Here is a 19,911-nt window from a genome sequence, read left to right on the forward strand (position 1 = left end):
TATGAGCAACATAGCCCTCCTCCCGGAGTACCCGGTGAGACTTTGCTTCAGCCCTAATGCAGCAACAGAACTGTGACCTTAGGGAATGAATACATTTCCTCTTGGAAAACTGGGTTATAGTTTTCAGAGTAACAGCCGTGTTAGTCTGTATTCGCAAAAAGAAAAGGAGTACTTGTAGCACCTTAGAGACTAACCAATTTATTTGAGCATGAGCTTTCGTTAGCTACAGCTCACTTCATCAGATGTATACCATGGAAACTGCAGCAGACTTTATATATACACAGAGAATATGAAACAATACCTCCTCCCACCCCACTGTCCTGCTGGTAATAGCTTATCTAAAGTGATCATCAGGTGGGCCATTTCCAGCACAAATCCAGGTTTTCTCACCCTCCACCCCCCCATACAAATTCACTCTCCTGCTGGTGCTAGCCCATCCAAAGTGACAACTCTTTACATAATCAAGTCGGGCTATTTCCTGCATAAATCCAGGTTTTCTCACATCCCCCCCCCCACCCCCATACACACACAAACTCACTCTCCTGCTGGTAATAGCTCATCTAAACTGACCACTCTCCAAGTTTAAATCCAAGTTAAACCAGAACATCTGGGGGGGGGGGGGTAGGAAAAAACAAGAGGAAACAGGCTACCTTGCATAATGACTTAGCCACTCCCAGTCTCTATTTAAGCCTAAATTAATAGTATCCAATTTGCAAATGAATTCCAATTCAGCAGTTTCTCGCTGGAGTCTGGATTTGAAGTTTTTTTGTTTTAAGATAGCGACCTTCATGTCTGTGATTGCGTGACCAGAGAGATTGAAGTGTTCTCCGACTGGTTTATGAATGTTATAATTCTTGACATCTGATTTGTGTCCATTTATTCTTTTACGTAGAGACTGTCCAGTTTGACCAATGTACATGGCAGAGGGGCATTGCTGGCACATGATGGCATATATCACATTGGTGGATGTGCAGGTGAACGAGCCTCTGATAGTGTGGCTGATGTTATTAGGCCCTGTGATGGTGTCCCCTGAATAGATATGTGGGCACAATTGGCAACGGGCTTTGTTGCAAGGATAAGTTCCTGGGTTAGTGGTTCTGTTGTGTGGTATGTGGTTGTTGGTGAGTATTTGCTTCAGGTTGCGGGGCTGTCTGTAGGCAAGGACTGGCCTGTCTCCCAAGACTTGTGAGAGTGTTGGGTCATCCTTTAGGATAGGTTGTAGATCCTTAATAATGCGTTGGAGGGGTTTTAGTTGGGGGCTGAAGGTGACCGCTAGTGGCGTTCTGTTATTTTCTTTGTTAGGCCTGTCCTGTAGTAGGTAACTTCTGGGAACTCTTCTGGCTCTATCAATCTGTTTCTTTACTTCTGCAGGTGGGTATTGTAGTTGTAAGAAAGCTTGACAGAGATCTTGTAGGTGTTTGTCTCTGTCTGAGGGGTTGGAGCAAATGCGGTTGTACAAAATATTAAAATAAGACATTTCCCACTAACTGGGGGATTTACCAAAGTTAATATGTACTAGTTCCCCCCTAAAAGATAGAAATGGGCTGGGAGAAAAGTCTGATTTTCCCAGGTGAATCAGAGAGTTCAACTGAAATGCAGGCTTTAAGGAGAAGCACGTAATAAAGCTTCTGCTGAGCTGACCCTTTTGTTCACAGGGGCAGATTCAACCGGGATGGGCAACAGAAAAAAACATCACATGGCTTCCATGTTGTAACTTGTCATATGTCCCTGTGCACTTAAGCTCAAAATGCACCTGAACCAGCAGCCCTCAAAACTGCACACATAGAACAGAAAAGTTCACCAGAGCTTTAGTGGGCAGCTCACAAACAAAAACAAGTTTTAACAAATAACTGCCCATCTGTGAACAAAGGTGGAGTACTTTTCTGAGGTGCAAGGTCTATGCCCCGCTTAAGCACAGAAGTGAATTTCATTATTTGGGTATACTTTGATTTTCAGCAAAACATTGTGCACAGCTCTTACATTGAAAATTCCAATGCATGGAGATAATTTCTGATTCTAACAGTAATAATCTATGTATGGTTCAGAGATGTGGTGCTGTTCAGGATATTGGGTGCTCAACAACCTTGCATCTCCAATGTATAGGTATGCAGCCTTCAGGGGTTATTTACATAGGCAGCCTGAATACAGCCCATAGATTGGTTTCTGACTGGAGCAGATGGAAGTAACCCAAATATTACTGGACACTGTTGAACTGAAAAACAAGTTGAGGGATGAGAGGGAGGAGTTAACATTGTTTAGGCCAGTAAGTCTCAAAATTTTGTATTGGTGACCCCTTTCACACAGTAAGCCTCTGAATGCGCCCTTCTTATAAATTAGAAACACACCTTTTTATATTTAACACTATTATAAATGCTGGAGGCTGACAGCTTGTGACCCCGCGCCCCCGCCTAATAACCTCATGACCACCTGAGGGGTCACAACCCCAAGTTTGAGAACCCTTGGCTTACGCTCTGTTTCAAAGTTGCCAGTTTTTTCCAGTTGAGGTTTGGAAGTTATTACAGAACTTAAGAAGAGACGAAGAAGATTCAGAGAGGGAAGGCTACATAAAGGCAGAGTAATATATATAATTTATTCTCATACTTGTCTTTTTTTTCTAAGGTTCTGGAGGGCAAACAAATAATTACCCAGTGTTGGAAATTATATGCCGTCTGAAAGATACTTTGTTTGTTAGTACTTTTATATCAGATGACTTGTCTGTAATTAATGTCCATATTTTATATGTACAAATCCATTACAGATTTTATTGTTACGTTAATCTCTGTTCCTTCTTGCTTTCCTGCTTACTTGATGGTGTTCGTGTTTACCACAAAACATTTAATCACTAATACACCATAATTACTTTCCAATTCAACTCCCACAAGAGCAAGCAAAGGGAATATATATTATGGCAGATGTTTTGTTTCTTTCCTGAAAGCACAAAAAACTAAAGACAGAAATAAGATGCAGTACCAAATCCAAAATATAAAAATTTAGAATAACATTCATATGAGGCTTAAAACAGATGACACCTTGTACTTTGACAAGCAAAGGATATCAAATGTAGCAATATTTTTATCACTGCAGAACACTACTTGCTCCAGTGAGTAATAATTGATATAAGAAGGCTTTTAAATTTTATTTTTCACCCTACTATTAAAAGGTCATGAAGAGTTTCATATGTCATCTTATCATATCATGGTCCTTCAGCTCCCTCTAGTTGTAAAATTCTGCCTGTAGAACGACATCTCCCAGCTACATTCTGGAATAGGATGCAAAATTGCAAAACTGATTGCCTATTTGGGGGATACAGATATTAAGGACAGGGATGTTATTGAATAAAACAGTACTAGCAGGCTCAATAAAGAGCTAAGTTTGATAACTGTAGCTACTAATACAATAGGGGTTGTTAAGAAAACAATATTATAACAATAAAGAAATTCTAATAGTGAAGGTAAAACTTTAAATTCCTCCTGAGCAAACCACAGATTTACAATTAGATTAAACATAGTAGTTCTGAACAACCTACATAGTGGAGCAACCTATTCTGAAAGGAGGAATCTCTGCAAGTTTCAACTTGCACAGTTTCCTTCAAATTTTCCCACCTAGACCCTTGTAAGCAAAAGAAACACAGGTTTCCATTCTCCCTTTAATTGGTACATCTTTCAAGATTCACTTGGGCCTCAGGGAATTCAAAATAGGCATGGGGTTGCCCTTTCTCTCCGCTGTGCTATCTAGTACACCGAGCTCCGAAATGCCCCTGAACAGCACACTCCTACTCAGAGAACATCCAAGTGGATCAAACTTTGTATTCAAATGTGCTAAGAACCTGTAGGTGACTCCATACCTTAAGATCTTAGAATGCATTCCACCAGGTCCAAAACAACATCTATTAGTAATCTCCATAGGGATGAGTTTGGCTGTTGCCTGGAGCACAAATCACACATTTAGGTATCATTACTCTTTAGAGTTGGCATCTAAATAAGATGTCCAATTTTGGAGAGCAGTTCTGCAACCATTACATGACGATCCTCCTCCTTTTATTCTCCTTTAAGGGATGTTACTTCTAGTTTCTTTTCTACAAGAGGGAATCTATACAAACAATTTTTGAAAGACAAAGACGTACCAATAAATAACCTAAGTTTTAGAAAACATTGCCCATATCGATCCACACTTCCAACCCAATTTTCTTACTTCTTCTGTGTCTTTAACAGTTTGAGTAAGAGGAAAAGGAAGTGGGTGGGGCTAATCTGTACCTGAATATTTCTCAGCTGCCAATACCACTTTGTGTTTCATTTTAAATCTTCAGATCATTACCTTTGCCTTGTTTCTGATTTCATCAGACAATACCCAATACCCTAATAATTGGTCCTCTTGAAAGGATTTAATGCAGGAATTGCCTACTGATCATTTACCATGACCTGGCTTCAAGACATCAGTGCTGATATCATGTAACAGCCTTGGGTTTTTGATGTGGTAAATAAGACTAAAATTGTCATCTTGGAATCTCTTTGGAAAACTTAACTGAATGTCTACGAAACAGGCTTTTCCTCTGCAATGAGACGCTTTGTCCAAGTGCAATGATGGAGTGAAAAGTGTCTGTACAAGGTGCTCCCTGTATGTCTTGAAGTCATAATTGCTTTCAGCCATATTTGCATTTTGTTGTGTTTTACTGACAGCTGTGGCGGAAGTGATTTACTTTGGGCTTTTTATTACTACTTGTAGTGCCAAAAGTGAAACCCACACTCACATGCACACATTTGGCGCGGGTGGGACTGAGAGCAGCAATAAGACTGTGTATGTGAATGTGATTGAATAAAGGTTGATCTGGATGTTAAAGTATATGTGAATAGTAAATAAGATGAAAATATATGGGCCTTATTTATTGCTCATGTATGAAAGGTAACTATATTTCACCATTGTTAGATACATGTGTAACTGCAGAATTATATGTTGTTTGGATGAATACCCACTACAGACATGATATTTTCCAGCTCTCTCTAGAACCTAGAGATTTTTGCTGAAAACAAGTTATGAGAAACAAATCGTAACATTTTCAGTCTTATTGATTTTGACTATTACCTTCTAAATTTTCTGTTGACCCAGAGGGCCAACAAAATAGTCTTCTCAATGTTTAATAAGTGTTTACAACAAATGTATTTCTCAGTGTCCCAGGCAGTCTTCTTCTTTGGATTAAAATGTTCCTTTCGTTTACTTTGGAAGACCTGCTTGCATTGGAATTTGGAATTGGTTTGAGGTTTGGCCATTTCAAAGGCTGAAAGGCATGCTCCTGAGAGGTTCTGAGGCCTAGATTCTCAAAGGTATTTAGGCACCTAAATCCTATTTAAATCAATGGGAGTTATGCACCTAAATACCTTTTGATCATCTAGGCCTAAGTGTCTGCTCCTCCCAGAGATGTCTCTCAGATCAGGCCTATGCTGGAGAATGGCACATTCAATAAAACGTCAATAGGAAAAACATTATGCATTATAATATACTTAATCACTTAATTTAATTATATATTGTTACTAATCTATTAATGCTTCACATTTGTTAATTGGCTGATCATTAGGACCTCCTAATTTCCTAAGAATTTATTAAATGAAGACTAAAGAAACATAACTACAGGGGAAGGAATCCTTTAGCCCAACACAGGTGGGAAAAAATGTTGCTATTATCCCCTTAGAAATATGACAAGCAGTCTCTGGTTTCTTTGGGTCTTATAAGTCTTGGCGGATTTGAGGACGTCACTATTGCTACAGAAAGAATAATTAAGCTCCCCTCCCCCATTTGATTTAGGGAGCGAAAAGGTGAAGAAAAACAATAGGGGCGACAAAAGGGGACAGCATAGCATTGGTGGAGGTAGTGGGAAGCTGCCAAATCTCTGCTCTTGCTGCAAAAAGCCCTCTCTGTTGCTGTTCTATAGTAATGACCCAAACACCACCTTGGAATAGTATTAAGAATGCTGCAGTATAATTCTATTGGGAGCTTGAGTCCCTGCCCTGCAAAAATTCACCCTAAGAGATTTTAAACAGAAAATACCAATTACTTATCCAAGTTTGGCAGCAATTTATTATTTCGTGTATTACTCACAATCACATTTTATTGCTTTATTTATCAAAATTCTTCCATGCTATTCCCATGGAAAAACATTTTAAATTAGGAAGGTAGGGGGGTTTGTAACTTTTATTTTTTACATATACACAATATTGAACCATATTACAGTTTACATTATTTTCTTCAGGAATATAAAAAAGGATATGATGCATTTTAAATGACAGCTTCTCAGAGTGAATTTGCCAATCTCCATAAAGAAAGTCTTGATGAAATTAAATTGGCGGGGGGAAAACTCACAGCCAGAAGTGAATCTATTAATGCAAGAAAAACTCATGCTGAGAGTCTGATGAACATTGACAATTGAACTAAACCACTTTGGCTGAAAGGAGATTCTATATTTAAAGACAAGAAAACATTCAATCTTCCAATACTTTCCATTTACCAATGGAAAAGAAAAAATAGCTTTATTGAAATTATCAGGTAATCTTTTCCATTATTGTAATGTCCATTCCCTGTCAATGAAGGATTGTTTCCTACAGTAAATGCTTCAGTGTTCTGACCAGTTCACTTTTAAATAATTCAAGGGATGAAATAGTTTCTACTTTCTAGCTAAATATTATGGGCCAGATCATTTGAGTCTACCTGAATTTTGCTTGGTGCAGAACCTGAGATGGGGATGGAGACATCAGTTTGCTCCCTGGCATAATTTAGAGCAGCATCAGGGAGGAAGGATGGTCTGTTGGTTGTACCATTGGATTGTAATTCAGGAGATCTCAATTCAGTTCCCAGCACTATCACAGACTTCCTGTATGACCTTGGGCAGGTCACTTCTTCTCTCTTTCCCTCAATTCCCCATCTGTAAAAGGAGGATAATAATACTTCCTTTCTCTCACTCTTTGTCCTCTGTATTTAGATCGGAAGCTGTTTGGGATGATTATTGACCAATACCATTGTGCCTAGCACAATGGGGTCATGATATCAGTTGGAGCCTCCAGACACTCTCATATTACAAATAATTAATAATAATGACTTGGATCAGTTAGTAACAACCACAGATCTAGGGGCAGAAAGGTAGTTGAAAGCCACCTTGGCCTATCATCAATGCGCTGTTGTGGTCTGTCTTCTGCTGAGGATATTCACCCTCTGACTTCAAAATGTCTGATTCTCCTCTCACTTACACCAGCTTTACAGCATTGTTACTCTTGATTTACCCTGGTGTGATTGAGAAAGGAATCACGCCCTTTGTGTTTACACATAATCTTAGATACTATTCTTTCCTGAATCTCTAAATAATATTCCTAAAATGGGCTAACACATTCTTCCCTTGATCAAAATTCTGGGAGCACCTGCACACTTACTAGAAATAGGAAATACTGTATTTTGTGGAAGTGATAAATATATTTTATTTATTCTTTTAATATAATAGAAAGCTTAGGACTAAAGCGGCATGAAATGTGGTCTGTCAGGATTTAACAAAGTACTGACATATTCCCTTAAATTATTATTGTCAGTTGGCTACTACTTCCAAAATACATCAATATCAGATTATGTATGCATTTTTATGAGTTCTCTATATTAATTAGTCATGTGCTCCATGAATTGGAGAATTTATTACTGTAACTTTTAATTATATAATTAGACATACAATTCTGAACTGGAATAAATTCTTCATTTTAAGGTTATGAACAAGTGTTTTATATAGTACAATTTATAAGCCTGCATTGTGAAGATTAATGCTCATATCCTGGTATTTGCCATTTAATAAAATAGTTTTTAAGCAGTACTAGAAGAACATGAATGTGTTAATTGGGAATGTGAGACAAAAATTATTAGATAAATACTAAAGAAGAGAGCTCACTTTAAGTGAGCAATGCAATTTCTGATACTCTCTTGTATGGGGCAGTAATCCTGTTCCTATGAAGTTCTGCTAATCCAATCCCTAAACAAAACCATGGTAACTTCTGGGTCAGCATATACTTTGGAAATTGAAAGTATCAATTTCACACATTTGTTATGCTCACAAACAGATTACCACTGCTTCAGGTTAAAGTCAGAACCTAAAACTGTTCCTATCAGCAGCAGTGCAAGTAGGGAGGTACAGTCTGGTACACTGTACCAGCAAGATATTTATAGCTGATACGGGGTACCGGAAAGACACAGGAGGAGCAGAACGTGGGGCTGCCGGCAGCTCTGATGCAGCTGTACCGCACCGTCCCCAGCCCTTCCATGCAGGGTCTCCTCCGTCTGTACAGCAGCCCTGCTGGAGGAGAGGGCTGGGGACAGTACAGCTGCCCAGCAGCCCCACATTCTGCTCCTTTCGCCGCTGCGGTTCCAAAGTCTCCGGCACAGCGGGAGAAGGACAGAGCCTCCCCTCTCCAGGTAAGAGGGGGGGATCATGGGGAAGGCACGGGGAGAGCATAGGGGCCCCAGGCTGGGGGTGGGGTGAGTAGGGTTGAGAGATGTCACATGTCCCCCCAGGCTGCCCTCCCATACCAGTAAGAAATAGATTCCACTTGCACTACTGCCTATCACAGTGAAAATTTTGCTTTAATGGTTCACCTTCGGTGGTAACCCAGGTTTCATGCAGATTTGCAGGATAATACTACTCAATCATTGAATTTCTCTGCCAGTTGTTTAGTGGGATAGTAAACAAATCTTTTATCCACAAGCATCACACATTCACATCTACACAATATGAAGCCTTGCATTGTGTTCAGAAGGCACTAGTTTACAGATGACCTGTGACTGATAAAGTACTAAATGAATCATTTAGAAGGCTAGTGGTGGAAATTTCACTCCAAATCAGAACAACTGTAGCACAGACAACTGTTCTGCTCCTACACTGGGGCAGTGAGGTCACATCATTGTTTTCTTCCGCTGTACCATTAGCGAAGTCTTATTCACAAGAACTGACCAGGGTGCTAGGCAGGCTTGTGATTTGTCTTAATTACATTACTGAGCTTTTCTCCCTGAGAAGAATTTTCCATCTACTTCTGTGAAAGAAATTCAGCCAGATCCAGCTAAATTGAAGGCCAGATCCATACAGGCCAGACAAGGAAGCTAGATATGGCTTCCCTTGTTGCATTTCACTCTGTTTTGCAAAGTGAGGTCTTAGATGTGTTGGGTAAATGCACCTCATTATCTGTGAGTTTAACCGTTGTTCCTCATAGCTGTTGGTTACCAGACATTAGACTTGGGGCCCATTCTTGCAAGGATTATTAAAGCCTCAAAGCAGGACAGTAGGTAGATTGTGGTGAGATCCTACCCCAGAGAACCATTTTTTTTATATTAACAGCATCTTCAGTTTTCATCAACCATTACTGTATATCTTTTTGCCTAAGGCAACCGACAAAGTGGTGTAGGACTCACTACTTCATGATTTCAAATTGTCTCTGATTCCTACCAGTCTGGTTTCAAATGTGGTTGTAGTGGGGTGGCTACCCTGCTCCTAAAATAGAAGGGGTTAAAAGCAGCACTGGAGAGGGCTGTGGCTGGGGATGGCTGATTGGGGAAGCAGCCGCAGCTGGGCCATGCCCCAATCAGACCCCAGCTGGCCTATATAAAAAGGCTGTGAGCCAGAGGCCCAAGGAGTCTCTCTCTAGGCTGGGCTAGAAGCACTCCAGGCTGGTAACTCCCTAGGCTGTAGGAGCCTGGTCCAAGGCCCACAGAGGTACTAGGAGGCAGAGGAAGGCAACAGGTCTGAAACTCCTTGCCTATGATGAGTAGCCTTTATGTTGCAGTCTGCCCCAGGGAATGGGGGTTTGGTGATGACTGGCAGTAGCCTGGACTGAGGCAAGGTGGGGATAGTGGGTTGGGGGTTCCCCAGGAAGGGGAGACCCAGAGGCAGAGTGTGGGGGTACTGTCAGGGAGCAGAACCCCAGAGACTGGGGTCTGTGAGGGACATGGGGGGCCAGAGCTGTGAGGATCACTGGCCTCCAGAGGGCACTCCAGGCTGGAAAAGAGCTAATTCCCAATGACCAGCAGGAGGTGCCACAAGGGTGAGTCCTGCACTCTCACAGTGGTTATAAAGTAACTAGTCTCCATGATTTGATTATCTCCTTTTAGCAATATATATGTTTCATCTCCAGATGAGAGCTAAATACAGATAAACCAGAAGTGGTGCTAGTAGGCAAGGGTACATCTAAAATGCCAGGGCTGTGAGTGCCCCTTTTTATTGGGAGTGAATGTCTGTCTGTGGCTCACACATTCAGAATCATTTGTCTTGACTCTACTGATGCAACATGGTAAGCAGGGAATTCTGTACAGAAAACTCAGCTATCAAATTTTGCATTTAAAAATCATACAATTGAAAGAAAGGACTTTTGTGCATTTACTGTGAGTTTTAGTTTCATACATAAGGCTATATCAGAGTGCCTAATTACAGTTATAATTTGTTTTGTTTGCTCAGTAATAGTGACTATAATGTAGTTAAATTTAATGCCCGTGTGGGAGGGAAAATACAAAAGAAGCCCAGCACAGCATTTTCATTCAGAAAGGGGAATAACACAAAAATTACAGAGCTAGTTAAACAGAATTTGAAAGATACAGTCAAAAGAGTGACATACCTGCAAGTTGCACAGAAACTTTTAAAAAACATCATAAAAGAGGCTCAAATTAAATGATACCCCAAATTAAAAAAATAAACATAGAGGACCAAAAAAGTGCCACTATGGCTAAACATAGCAAAAGAAGCAGCTATAGGCAAAAATGGCATCCTTTAAAAATTGGAAGTCAAATCCTACTGAGGAAAACAGAAAGGAACATAAACTTGTGGAAAGTCACATGTAAAACTATAATTAAGCAGGCCAAAAAGAATCTGAAGGACAACTAGCAAAAGACACACAAACTAGCAGCAATTTTTTTTAAAGCACAAAAGAAGCAGGAAGCCTGCCAAACTATCAGTGGGGCCACTGGCTAATTGAGGTGCTGAGAAGACCAGGCCATTGCTGAGAAGCTAAACAAATTCTTTGCAGCGGTCTTCACTGCAGAGGATGTGAGGGAGATTCCCACACCTCAGCTAGTCTTTTTAGATGACAAATTTGAAGAACTGTCCCAGACTGATGTGTCAATAGAGGAGGTTTTGAAACAAATTGATAAATTAAATAGTAATAAGTCACCAGGACCAAATGGTTTTCACTTAAGAGTTCTGAAAGAACTCAAATATGAAACTGCAGAACTACTAACTGTGGTATATAATCTATCACTTAAATCAGCTTCTGTACCAGATGACTGGAGGATGGCTAATGTGATGCCAATTTTTAAGACTCCAGAGGTGATCCTGGCAATTACAGGCTTGTAAGTCTAACTTCAGTACCAGGCAAATTGGTAGAAACTATAGTAAAGAACAGAATTACTAGATTCACAGATGAACATGATTTGTTGGGGAAGAGCCAATACAGCTTTTGTAAAGAGAAATCATGCCTCACCAAGCTATTAGAATACTTTGAAGGGGTCAACAAACATGTGGGCAAGGGTGATCCAGTGGATATAGTGTACATGAACTTTCAGAAAAACATGGACAGAGTTCCCCACCAACGATGCTTAGGCAAAGTAAGCTGTCCTGGGATAAGAGGGAAGGCCCTCTCATGAATCAGTAACTGGTTAAAAGAGGAAACAATAGAAGGTGGGAATAAATGGTCAGTTTCAGAATAGAGAGAGGTAAATAGCATTATTCCCCACGAAGCTGTACTGCAACCAGGGCTGGTCAATATATTCATAAATGGAAAATGAGTAAATAGTGAGGTGGAAAAATGTGCAGATGTTACAAAATTACTCAAGATAAGTCCAAAGCAGACTGTGAAGAGTCACAAAAGGATTTCTCAAAAGTGGCTGTTTGGGAAACAAAATGGCAGATGAAATTCAATGTTAATAAATGCAAAGTAATGTACATTAGAAACAATAATCCCAATTTTCATACAAAATGATGGGGTCTAAATTGGCTGTTATCACTCAAAAAAGAGATATTAGAATCCTTGGGATAGTTATCTGAAAATATTCGCTCAACATGCAACGGCAGTCAAAAAAGCTAACAATGTGAGGACTCGTTAGGAAAGTGATAGAGAGGAAGACAGAAAATATCGTAACACCCCTCATAAATCATGTTATGCCCACACCTTTAATACTCTGTGCAGTTCTGGTTACCCCATCTCCAAAAAGATATATTAGAACTGGAAAAAGTACAGAGCAGGACAACAAAAATGATTAGGGGCATGGAACAGCTTCCACATGAGGAGGGATTCACCTAATGAAATTAATTTAAAACAAACAAAAGGAAGTAGACACTTGTTTGCAGCAACATCTTATAAGAGCCATCACCACTTACAAGCAACATTTCTCCCAGGAACACTTTCCCTACTGTGAATTGTCAACACTCACAGCAGCAGCCACTTAGGAGCAAAATAGCAAAAAAGGGCACTTATGTTGCTACTAATGAACATCCACTCTGTACTTCACACAAGGCACAGTCAACTTGTGGAACTCATTGGAAGCGGATGCTGTGAAGGCCAAAACTATAACTAGGTTCCAAAAAGGATTAGATAAGTTGATAGAGGATGGGTCCATCATTGGCTATTAGCCAAGATGATCTGGGATGCAACTCCATGCTATGGGAGTTCAAAGCCTCTAAGTGCCAGAAGCTGGGACTGGATGACGGGATGGATTGCTTGATAATTTCTCTGTTCTGTTCATTCCTTCTGAAGCATCTGGCATTGGCATTGGCAGAAGACAGGATACTGAGCTAGATGGACCATTGGTCTGACCCAGAATGGCCATTCTAATGTTCTTAAATACTTGCACTAATACTACATATCATAATAATTAATCACTAGGAGACTATTTCCATGCAGTGGTGAAAGTTGAAATACTTCTGACCTTTATTGTGAGCCAGTGCTGGGATTGAAGAAAAAGTGTTACTTTGCCCAAAACTCAAAATAAATGTCCACTGGGCACAACCTAGTACATTTTAATGATAATTTGAATGAGCTTCTTCTTCACAAGATAACTCCTTGGAACGAAAAACACTCATGCCAAAACTCAAGGTGTTTATGGCAAATAAACTATGAGGTCATAAGCTCAAGCAAGATCTATTCAGGAGATCAGAATGATGGGAACATAAAATTTGCCATTCCAGAACTGACCAATGGTCTCACTGATCTAATATCCTGTCTTTGACAGTGATTGGTACCAAATTCTTCAAAAAAAGACAAAAAAGAGTAATCCAGCAATAATACAACTATGTGAAGTAGATGGGAAGGGCAGAACTTGAAAGAAGACAAAGTCAAGGCCGAGTGCTGCGGGACTTCAAAAGCAATGACAAAAAACCTTGAACTTGCTACAACCAGTGGAAGGACTAAAAGATGGGTGATGTAATAAAAAAATGCATGAGAAAATTATTTTTGCAGCAGCACTTTTGACAAAATGAAAGGGATGAGGTGAGGAGGCAAAAAAACAGAGCAACTAGCAGGTGAGGCAGGAGATAATTAGGACATGAACATTCAATTTATTTCTTGGGACTAAAAGGAAGACATACATTTTTTTAGTTACTGTGGTGGAAAAAAATTACAAGATTTAGCCATTCCCAAAGGGAGGCATTGACAACTAACTCCAAAAATGGCTTCATATTTCTTTTCCGGACAAGAATCATAGATCTAATTTGCAGGCTGTCATTGGCCAAAATCTAAGCAGTAAAAACTGTATTTGTCTCCACCAGAGGTGGCTTTATTATTATATACACAGACAGCTTAGCCTGAATCTGAGTGGCTTTATCCTCAAAATAATGTGAAAATGTGTCTCAGATGGATGAAAATAACCTGGATTGATATACTGAATCCCAATGCACTAGAAACTCCAAATATTATTTATATAACTAAACCACTCCAAAAATGCAGTGAAGTGGCATTTAATGACACTGTCTGGTATTTGCTTATTACTTTTCATTATTTGTAATAGACACTCCAAAGCTTCATGATGCAATTTTTCTCCGCCAATACCATGAAGCAGAAATTTAACCTGGCTGTGTTTGTCGACTGTCTTCCTTATAGCTCACCAACAGTAGTTATATATCTGGGAACAATGCTAGTTAATTGCAGGTGAAGAGCAGCAGAGGGGACACTACAGCAGAAACCATTGTTCGAGTGGCTTTATTTTGTACATTGGCGACATTGCTGTATTTTTTATTTTTAAAGAGACATTTGAAATCCAGAACCTGCTCGTCAGACTAAACAATTTTAAAGTAAGTCAGTTTTAGGGCTTGAACACCTTGCTTTCATTTACTTTTGTATTGAACTTTACATTCATTGGAGAAAACCATTTACTTATTTCAGAAGTCCAAAGAAAACAATATTTTTAGGACAAGTGGAGTCTTTTGTTCCCTGACAGACACCAAATCTTGGAGAATGTTAGTTGTCCAGAATCAGAATTTTTTTACACCTGAGCAGATATTGCAGTTCTGCGTTCTGCAAACCTTTGTTTTTTTGAAAGGACAAAAATGTATTTGATATGATTTCAAAATTAGAGGTGAATTCCTAGTTATGAAAAACAAATATGCAGATTCATAGAGTGTAAGGCCAGAAAAGACCATCATCATCTAGTCTGACCACCTGCATAACACAGGCTATAGGAGTTGCCTGAATTAATTTCTGTTTGAACCAGAGCCTATCTTTTAGAAAAACAAGCAATCATGATTTAAAAATTCCAGTGATGGAGACTCCACTACAATTGGAAAGTTGCTCCAAAGGTTAATTACCCTCACTCTTAAAAAACTGTCCCTTATTTCTGAGTTTGTCTAGCTTCAACTTCCAGATATTTTTATACCTTTTGTCTTCTAGATTTGTCTTCTGTTATATAAGTTCTCATTGTAGATACTTATACACTGCGTCACTTCTTAACCTTTTCTTTCATAAGTTGAATAGGTTGAGCTTCTGGAGTCTTTCAATATAAGGAATGTTTTCCAATCCTTTAATTTTTCTCGTGGTTCTCCTCTGAGCCCTCTCCAATTTTTCAACATCCTCCTTGAATTGTGGACACCAGACCCGGACACATTATTCCAGCAGTGGTCATACCAATGCCAAATGCAGAAGTAATATCTCTCTACTTCTACTTGACATTGTCCTGCTTATATATCCAGAGATCACGTTAGTCCTTTTGGCCACAATGTCACACTGGTTTGTTATGTTTAGCAATTATCCACGATGACCCCCCCCCAAGTCTTTTAGTTAGTTTTAGTTCTCTTCCTAAGATAGAGTCCTACATACTGTAATTATGGCCTACATTCTTTGTTCCTAGATGTATGACTTTACATTTGGCTGTACTGAAATGTATATCGTTTGCTTGCACCCAATTTATCATGCAATCCGGATCACTCTGTATCAGTGACCTGTCCTCTTCTTTATTTATGACTTTTGTAATCTTTGTGTCATCTGCAAACATTATCTGTGATTACTTTAAATTCTCTTCCAGGTCACTAACAAAAATGTTAAACAGCACAGGGCCAAGATTCAATCCTTTAAGGACCCCACTAGAAACACACTCACTTGATGATGATTCCCCCTTTACAATTACATATTGAGACCTATCAGTTAGCTAGGAACACTGAAATGATCATACTGGAATCGCAGGGCATCATCCTGCATTCTTTGAAGTAAGTGGCAAATATCCCATTGACTTCAGGGGAGTTAAGATGAGGTTCTTAAACTTTTGAAAGGCATTTCCCTATTGTTTGTGCTCTGGACTTCCGTAATTTATCTTTGGTGGTTCAGTATAACAGTACTCTTACATTCATTTTAATAAAGGTTGATCCTATGGTCCTTATTTATGCAAAATACTTCCACGGAAGTCAGGAGGTTCAGGTTCTAAGTTTATGATTTGTATTCTTATAAACATTTCTTAAAGTGGATTGAGAAAGGATGCATAAGAGAACATGACCTTTTTTTTCTTTATTTTAGATCACAATTTTACCAGACTTCTTACTAGAATCTTTTCCTTTTTTTGTGCAAAGGAGATGCACGTTTATTATCAGCTAGTTTTTCTTTTTTTCTCCCTTGCCTGAACATGAATCTCCGTCATATTATGTGGGTTTTTTATATAATATTAATTAGTATGGTCTATTCTTACTATGTTAGCATAATTTATTATCAGCTAGTTTTTCTTTTTTTCTCCCTTGCCTGTCTTGCATCTTTTCACTGAACTAAGGATTTTTATAGAAAAAGAATGGAGAGATGTAGAATGCCTTATTGTATTGTCAGCATAGGTTTTTATGTTTTTTTGTAACTACTGATGTAATTACCTTCTTGCAGTATCATTGGACCGTATTGTCCTCTTATTTGAACCATTTCACCTCAATTGCAGTCACCAGGGTGGAGCTGACAAGAGAATGGGGCCAAATGGCTTTTATATTTTTTCTGCAGTTGACTACCTAGTGAAATAAAAACAAAAACAAAAAACTGATTATTTTTAATTCTTCAATGACACAATCGGATTATTACTACTGACTTGTTATTACACAAGAACCGTGCACACAACTAGTCTATGCTAAACATCCATTTTTTTTATTCAGTCCTCACTCTTCTACCCTTGCCACTTCTTTGTTTCACTCACTCTAGTTCCTTGTCTTTTAGGCCTTTATTCTATGTAGCATGCAGGTGGACTGCTTGGTCCACACAATGCAGATCAAGGCCTTCAAAAATTGTAATCTCTTTTGGGCAGGCACTGTCTTATATTATATAAATGTACAGTGCTTAATACAATGGGACCGCAACTTGGTTTAGTCCCCTAGTTGTTACTGTGATATAAAAAATAAAAATAACATTTTACTAGCAACCAAAGGATAAAATGTGCCATCATAAATTATACTTCGATATTTCTGGCAAAGAAATATATGTGCACATGAATAGATATTTTTTCTACTTATATGTATTGGCCAGTTTAGTTATTTTCCAAACTGTAAAGGCAATGAGTCCACATAACGGATTTATTCTAAATTTCATTTTTATCCAAGCACAGAATAGTCTCTGGTTAGTTTGCTGTTTGTTTTCTTGTTTACTCTGCAATTCAAACTCACAAATAGGACTTTTGTTTGCTTGTTTGTTTAAACATAAAGTATCATTCTCAAATTAAGATATGTGCCAAATTTGTGTCAGAATGAATTTTTAGAGTAAGAGTTCTTAATCTCTGAGACTGGAAGGATAGACTGGACATATCTGTATTAAAGTTAAATATAGTATGGCATTTTGACCCTGAAATATTTACCAGACGTAATGACTCTGGATTTGATAGGCCTCCAAATATATGCTCAGCGGGATTATTTATATGCACATTTTCCCTAGACCATGTGAAGTATGGCAGGGCCAGTCATTTCAGTGAAGCTTACTACCCCCTTCCCAGAGCTCTGTATTGTTATCTTCATGTAACACATGATATGAGCATTGGGAAGGGGCAGCCCAGATAAAGGATGGGGAGGGACGAGAGTAGGAATAGTGTGCCTTGCATAATTCCCACCTCTCCCCCACAAAATGGGGCACCTGGGTACAATGTAATATAGATGTAGGCTTTGTTTGTTTGTACTTATTTTGTATTGAGCCCGTCCATCTTGGGGAACCCGCTCCTAATCCCAATAGTTTCCAAAGGAATTTCCTGGTAGCATGGCTGCAATGAAGCTGCATTTCTCAGAAACTAGAGGAGGGTAAAGCTTTTTCAGGTGCTCATGATCTCCGGCAACTGCTAGTTTGGAGCTGCAAGCCCTAATTCTTCTGTGGAAAGGAGAGACAAACTAATACAATATTAGAGAGAATCTAATACAAAAATCAAAAGGAAATCCAACAGGAGAACATCAGAGTTTTCCTTGTAGAAAAGTGTTTTTCCAAAGAAGGGGCAATTGCCCTCACCCTTATTATTTGAGATATGAACTAATTTAAAAAATGCACTCACTATTCACCATTTATTGGCAAATTTCTTTGCAGTGTATGTATTAAAATGTTCTTACATAAGATGATTTTTGGGGCAGCTTCTTATGGCAAACTGAAAAATGTTCACTTGTAGTTCACTGTAAATTTATCTATTGGAGGTGAAGTGAATTTTGGAAAATAAACGTGAATGCTAATTACATTTGGTAATTTGAGATTTGGATAGGCATTCATAAAAAAAACCACTTCTTTAGCCACTTAACAGTATTAGTGTGTCAATTAAAAACAGGTTTTCCAGATATACCTGAATTGCAGATACAGCCAATATTCATGCAGGTAAGATCTGGATAAGGGTAAAACTAGTAAAAAAATGAGCTTTTTCATCTCTGCTTTCCATCTAAACTGATCTCTCCTGTCCTTATGGAGAGAGATGTGTTTGTGGAGGTTTCTCTCCATTTTTTATTATTCACTTAGGCCAAACCTTCCAAAAGCCAGAGTCTAAAGTTAAGCTCCTAAATCCATCTTTTACAGGCTGCTGTAGGTGCTCAGCACCTGTGAAAATCAGGACACTCATTCGAGTGAGGTGCCTAATTATTGGCACCCAAGGTTGATAATGTTGCCCATAATGTTTGGGTCTCTCATCTTTATAAGTGAAGGCACAGGGCTTTCAAAAAAAGCCTAAGGGAATTAGGCGCCAGCTCCTGTTGAGCACCCAACACCCTTAAGCTTCTCTTGGGAGTCCGCGCCTAAGTGGCTGAAACAAAACAAATCACGTATGGAAGCGCGTCCGGGCCGTTTCCTTTCTCTCGCTGCTCAAAGTTCAGCGGCCGCCCCCGCTCTGACTCCGCGGCCAGAGCCGCTTAGGGCCCCGATGGGCGAGCTCCGCGTCTGCCGCAGAACAAGCGAGTCCTGGTGCGCGTGGAGCGGGAGGCAGAGCCCGAATCCCGCGTCGGCTCCGGGTCCCTTTCGGCTGCACCACGGGGCGCTTTGGGCCAGCGTGCCGCCAACGCCGGCTGCCAGCCGGAAGCCGGCCCGCATGCAGCATGCGGGAGAGCAGCCCCTCAGCACTTCCCCCTGCCGCCGCCACGCGCCTGCACGGCTCCGGTGTGGGGGAAGGGAGGCCCTGTGCTCCGCCGCAGCTGAACACACCCACCCCACCCCCCCTCCTTGACCTAGCCATTGACAGATAAGGGAGACCTTTACCCAGCACAACTGGGCGGGGGAGCGGTTAGGCCAGCGAGCCGCCCGCGCTGCCCCCAGGCGAGCCCGTCGGGAGACCCCTGCAACACTGGGGACCGGCGGCGGGTAGGTCAGCGGCGGCTCGTCGCTCTGGCTGGGGCGCTGTCCGCGGTGCGCAAAGCCGCCAGCCCCCTGGTTAGCGCTGTCCCGGCTGCAGCGGCCCTGGGGGGACGCAGGAAGCAGCCGCAGCAGCGCAGCCCTGATGCTGAGCCGGGCGAGCAGCTCAAGCCGCGCTCCAGGGCTGGGGGCAAGGAGAGAAAGTGGGGGTGGGCGCGCGCTCCCGCGCGCTGTGCTGCTCGCGCACGCGCGCCGGGTTTTTCCCCGCTCCCCAGCCTGTGAGCTAGCGCGAGGGGGTGCGAGTGCGTGTGCTGGATGTACTGGGACCACGGCAGCGTTCAAGCAGCCTTCTTACTTCTGGAGCCGGGACAAGGACCAGACCTTGTGCAAAGGCTTCTCCCGCTTCCGGCGCTTCGGGGTTATTTTCCTTTCTTCGGGTGGTCTGGTCCCTCGCCCAACATTGCAGAGGATCTAATTCGCTGGCGAGAACTGACAAAGAACGAGGAGGAGGAAAGGGATCGTTTGTGGCTTCGTGGATGCTCTACTTTTAATGGAAATGCAAAAGATTATGCATATTTCTGTCTTCCTGTCTCCTGTGTTCTGGGGACTGATTTGGGGGGTCTATTCTAACAGCATACAAATAGGTAGGTTTCTCCGCACTGCA

General features: G+C 40.6%; 1 protein-coding gene and 1 long non-coding RNA gene across 9 annotated transcripts in view; one reads left to right on the plus strand and one right to left on the minus strand.

Moving 5' to 3' along the window:
* LOC142071898 (uncharacterized) overlaps window positions 1–19,729 on the minus strand; it is a 124,712-nt gene extending 104,983 nt beyond the window's left edge. For 2 of the 3 annotated variants that reach the window (XR_012668115.1, XR_012668113.1), the window contains exons 1-2: window positions 19,603–19,729; window positions 16,337–16,465 (exon numbers count right to left, since the gene is read on the minus strand). This is a non-coding gene — a long non-coding RNA (uncharacterized LOC142071898). Of the gene's footprint in view, window positions 1–16,336; window positions 16,466–19,154; window positions 19,447–19,602 lie in introns of those variants that run through there. The other variant, XR_012668114.1, reaches the window with a different exon arrangement.
* Window positions 19,483–19,911, plus strand: part of GRIA2 (glutamate ionotropic receptor AMPA type subunit 2) — a 112,192-nt gene continuing 111,763 nt past the window's right edge. For all 6 annotated transcript variants that reach the window (XM_048847503.2, XM_048847500.2, XM_048847498.2 and 3 more), the window contains exon 1: window positions 19,483–19,891. In XM_048847503.2, coding sequence (XP_048703460.1) covers window positions 19,798–19,891 — 94 coding nt within the window. In that variant the 5' untranslated portion in view covers window positions 19,483–19,797. The remainder of the gene's footprint in view (window positions 19,892–19,911) is intronic.

Source organism: Caretta caretta, chromosome 4 (genome assembly GCF_965140235.1).
Source record: "Caretta caretta isolate rCarCar2 chromosome 4, rCarCar1.hap1, whole genome shotgun sequence".
Lineage (NCBI taxonomy): Eukaryota > Metazoa > Chordata > Testudines > Cheloniidae > Caretta > Caretta caretta.